The sequence below is a fragment of the Crocuta crocuta genome, unplaced genomic scaffold (assembly GCF_008692635.1).
Source record: "Crocuta crocuta isolate KB4526 unplaced genomic scaffold, BGI_CrCroc_1.0 scaffold139, whole genome shotgun sequence".
NCBI classification, from domain to species: Eukaryota; Metazoa; Chordata; class Mammalia; order Carnivora; family Hyaenidae; genus Crocuta; species Crocuta crocuta.
This window is the reverse complement of record NW_027533258.1, coordinates 10,802,543-10,806,956: the sequence shown is the minus strand read 5'-3', so window position 1 is coordinate 10,806,956 and position 4,414 is coordinate 10,802,543. Positions and strand designations below refer to the sequence as shown.

General features: G+C 50.4%; 1 protein-coding gene across 1 annotated transcript in view; it reads right to left on the bottom strand.

Moving 5' to 3' along the window:
• Positions 1-222, bottom strand: part of RABEP1 (rabaptin, RAB GTPase binding effector protein 1) — an 89,597-nt gene extending 89,375 nt beyond the window's left edge. The window contains exon 1 of the mRNA XM_077746772.1: positions 20-222. Within this exon, the coding sequence (XP_077602898.1) occupies positions 20-222 (203 nt within the window). The remainder of the gene's footprint in view (positions 1-19) is intronic.
• Positions 223-4,414: the final 4,192 nt, after the last annotated feature.

The following is a 4,414-nucleotide window of genomic DNA, read 5'->3' as shown; positions in this document are numbered from 1 at the left end:
GGTGCCGATCCAGCCGCACCCTTGTAGCGGTGTGACCTTGGGCGAGTCACTTCCCCCCCGAACCTCACCCGGGCTCATCTGCGTGGCGGCTTCGGTGCAGGGAAGCGGGAGGAGCTGTTTCTGGCGCACTTGGCATTGAGCATCTGTGTACGAGGTGACTTTCAGGGGCCACGTCCTGTGAAAGCTGCTGAGGACACGGCCAGGCTCTGTCCCCGCGCTCATCTCATCGGATGAGCAGACAGGACCGCCCTCATACCCGGGCCACACCGCCTGCCCGAGGCCCTGTCCCCTGGGCCCCCCTTCAGGACCACGTTCTGGGAGCCTGTGACCCCAGAACCCCCTCCCCCCGCAAATGGCTGGAGGCTGTGGCCTCTTCCCCAGGCCCATCCCCTCCAGGGCAGAGACGGGGCGTCTGTACAGGTAGCTGAGAGGCAGCCTTATTGGAGGAGGTGGCACATCACGTGGACACTTGAGTTGCAGTGTGGACAAAGTGGGCCAGAGGCCAACAGTCCAGCCCGGCCAGGGTTCCCCTTAGCACCCCAGTTAAGGGGATGAATCTCTGGGGTTCAGGAATTCTGAATCCCTGGTCTTCTCCATCATGGAAGATGTGCATTTGTCAAGATAGAATAGAATATATTAAGGTTAATAGTTAGGTGCAATGGTGTACAATTTTAAATAATTTTAAGTAGACATGTAGCATCTGTTTGTACGTTTGCCCCAAATTCTGCTAGCAAATAGGGGAGGACCCAAATACAGACTTGAGGAGTTTTTTTAATGTTTTATTTATTTCTGAGAGAGAGACAGAGAGAGAGAATCTGAAACAGGCTTCAGGCTCCGAGCTGTCAGCACAGAGCCAGACGCGGGGCTCGAACCCACAGACCGTGAGATCGTGACCCGAGCCAAAGTCAGATGCCTAACCAGCTGAGCCACCCAGGCGCCCCCAGACTTGAGTTTTTTGAGCGGTTAATATCCTCCGATAGCTGGTGTAGCTTTGAGAGAGCAGACGGGGTCATTTCCCCTGCCCACTCCCCTCTTAAGTGTCTTTTGTCCAGGAAAGGACAGCCCAGTGCATCCTCTGTCTTGTGATGACTAACACGAGGTCGGGCCATAAAGAGAGCCGATGCTGATGCCGTCTACAGAAGGGACTCCTTCCAGGGAGTGAGAGGTATCTTTATTGCTATTGGTAATCTGGGGCTTGAAGCCAGGCCCTCAAGATCAAGGTCACTCACCAATGGCCAGGCTGCTGGTTTGGACACCCAGAGCGCCCCATGCCAAGCAAGTGTTTAAAAAAGCAGTTTTGCCATCGGTTAGGAGCACACACTCAGATAGGAGCATGTGTACGGTTTTGTACTTTTAGGTAAATCCCAAGACTCAGCAATTCCACCCCTAGGTACGTATTCTAGAGAAAACTAGTGTGTGCTCAAAGCCTTTATTAAGTGTAAAGGGCGTGATTCCCCTATTCTGAAAGAAATCAAGAGGCGAGATGTAAACGTCTAAGTAAATAATTACTTATCAATTATATTGCATATGTGCCCCAGGAGACACAAACAAGGATATTCAAAGTGGCATAGTTTAAATTATTTTTAATTTTTATTTTTGGGAGAGAGAGAGAGGGAGACACAGAATCCAAAGCAGTCTCCAGGGTCTGAGCGTCAGCACAGAGCCCGATGCCAGGCTCGGACTCACAAACCACGAGTTCACGACCTGACCTGAAGTCCGATGCTTGACCGACTGAGCCACCCAGGCGCCCGTGAAAGTGGCATAGTTTTAATATACTAAACAACTAGAGAACCCAAATGTTCATCAACAGTAGAATCGATAAATAAGTATTAAATATTCATACGGTGGAATACTCTACAGCAACAATAACGAACAAACTACCCTTAAATATTCAACGTTGATGGGGGCGCCTGGGTGGCTTAGTCGGTTAAGCGTCCGACTTTTGCTTAGGTCATGATCTCGCGGTTCGTGGGTTCAAGCCCCGCGTCGGGCTCTGTGCTGACTGCCAGCTCAGAGCCTGGAGCCTGTTTCAGTCTGTGACTCCCTCTCTCTCTGACCCTCCCCTGCTCACGCTGTCTCTCTCTCTCTCCTAGAAATAAATAAAAACATTTAAAAAAAAAAAAATTCAACGTTGATGGATCTCAAACAGCTTTGAGGGAAAGAAGCAAATTATAAAGCAATATAATATGGCATGATCCCATTTATATAAAGTTCCCAAACGGGTAAAACTAAACATGATGCGTACGTGGTAAACTAAACACAGGAGGAGACCAAGTATCAGAGAAATCATAACAACAGGTCCCGAACCAGGGAGGGAGGGCCATCTAATTAACAAGAGCCCACAAAAGCCCTGCTTCTAAGGAGATGGCAACGTGATATTTCTTAACTTGGGTCCATTTAAATTATAAATATGAGATGCGGATGGAGTTTGGGTGACAAAGATTGCAAGGTATTTGCTTAAAATACAAGCTTTAAGTGAATAAATTTGACGCAACTGGTCCTGAGCTGCATTAGTAGAGCCACAGAGGGTAGACCGTAGGAGGTGATGCCTGTCCCGCACTTTGCCCGGATCGGGTCACCTCAGCAGGGCTCGGCTGTGTTCATTCTGGGCACCACTGTTTGCAGGGGGGACGCTGACCAGCTGGAGTGGGTGGGGCTGCANGATACAAAGATGACTTGGGACGTGAAACGCCCCTTAAATCCAGGAGGGCAGCGGGAACAGATGCGCTGTGTGTCTGACTGCAGACTTCAGCTCAACCCAAAGAGGAACTTTGTCTCCGCAAGAGCTAACCAGGGAGGGGCGCCTGGGGGGGCTCAGTCGGTGAAGCGTCCGACTTCGACTCACGTCACGATCTCGCTGTCCGTGAGTTCGAGCCCCGCGTCGGGCTCTGTACGGACAGCTCAGAGCCTGGAACCCGTTTCATATTCTGTGTTTCCCTCTCTNAAAAATAAATAAACGTTAAAAAAAATTTTAAAAAAAGAGCTAACCAGGGAGAGAAGGGGCTACCTTTTGAGGAGTGAGCCTCCTATCACAACAAGTATGCAGGAGGGGCTGGCTGGCAGTTGGGCAGAGGTGCCAGAGAAGGATTCCTGCCCCAGCGGGGGGTTAGATTAGACCATCTTTACCGTCCCCTTGAGCCTCGGGGATGCTATAATGACAACGACAATAGTAAGTTTGCCGCATTCTAAGGTTCACCAGGTGCTTTCCGTGTATTATTTCATTTTATTGACAGCAACGCGAAAGGTGGACAATAGACACACAGGAGATAAGCCAAATGTTCCCGGAGAAATTCCATTTCAAAATTCTATCCTGTGCAGACATGGCTACCAGACCAGGGGTCCCAACCTGGGACTCCGTGAAGAGCACTCAGTAGTGCTGGGGTGGGAAGACGGTGATCGGGGATCCTGCCTCGCTCCATCCCTCTCCCAGGAGAGACGTGTGCTCACAGAGAGCCCCACAACAGAGGGACGGCCTCCTTCACACTCTCACGAGACGGAAGCTGGCGTCCAGGGAAGAACCCCAGGCTTGGAATCAGAAGACCCAGAATTCTGGCACAGATTAGCTGTTGACCCAGAAGGCTCTGTTTGACCTCTCTGAGCCCCTGTTTACTTAGCTCAAAGGTGAGAACCAGACCAGCGTCATGGCCCATCAGGACGGCCAAAGAGATCAAGCACCCAGCACCTAACACGTGCTAGTTTCTCTGCAAACATCTGCTCCCACCTCTCCGTCTCTCCTCTCCTCCCTTTCCCCTGATTCATCGTTTTCCATCCTGGTGGTGAGGGCTCCCTGGACCTTAGGAGTCAGTCAGGGAAGGTATTCCTAGAAATCCAGGGCAGAAATTTCCAGTATTTTCAAAGCTTAATGGAACCATCCCTTCCGCCTCTGCGCTGGCCATGCTGGGCCTGATTGGGATTCTCTCTCTCTCTCTCTCTCTCTCTCTCTCCTTCTCTCTCTGCACCTCCTCAGCTTGTGCTTGCACGCTCTCTCTCTCAAAATAAATAAGTTTAATTAATTAAATGTCAAGTTTCTGTGCTTTGGACAGAAGCTATAGCACATTGCTTATCTGATGCTGATTAGACATTCTTTAATTTTTTTATGTCTTTTTTAATTTATTTCTGAGAGAGACAGACAGGGTGAGCGGGGGAGGGTCAGAGAGAGAGGGAGACACAGAATCCGAAACAGGCTCCAGGCTCCGAGCTGTCAGCACAGAGCCCGACACGGGGCTCGAACCCATGAACCGTGAGATCATGACCTGAGCCAAAGTCGGACGCTTAACCGACTGAGCCACCCAGGCGCCCCTGATTAGACATTCTTATTCCAGGTTTTGTTTTTTATATATAGTTTTGAGAGAGAGACAGACAGAGCATGAGTGGGGGAGGGCCTGAGCTGTCAGCACAGAGCCGATGCGGGACT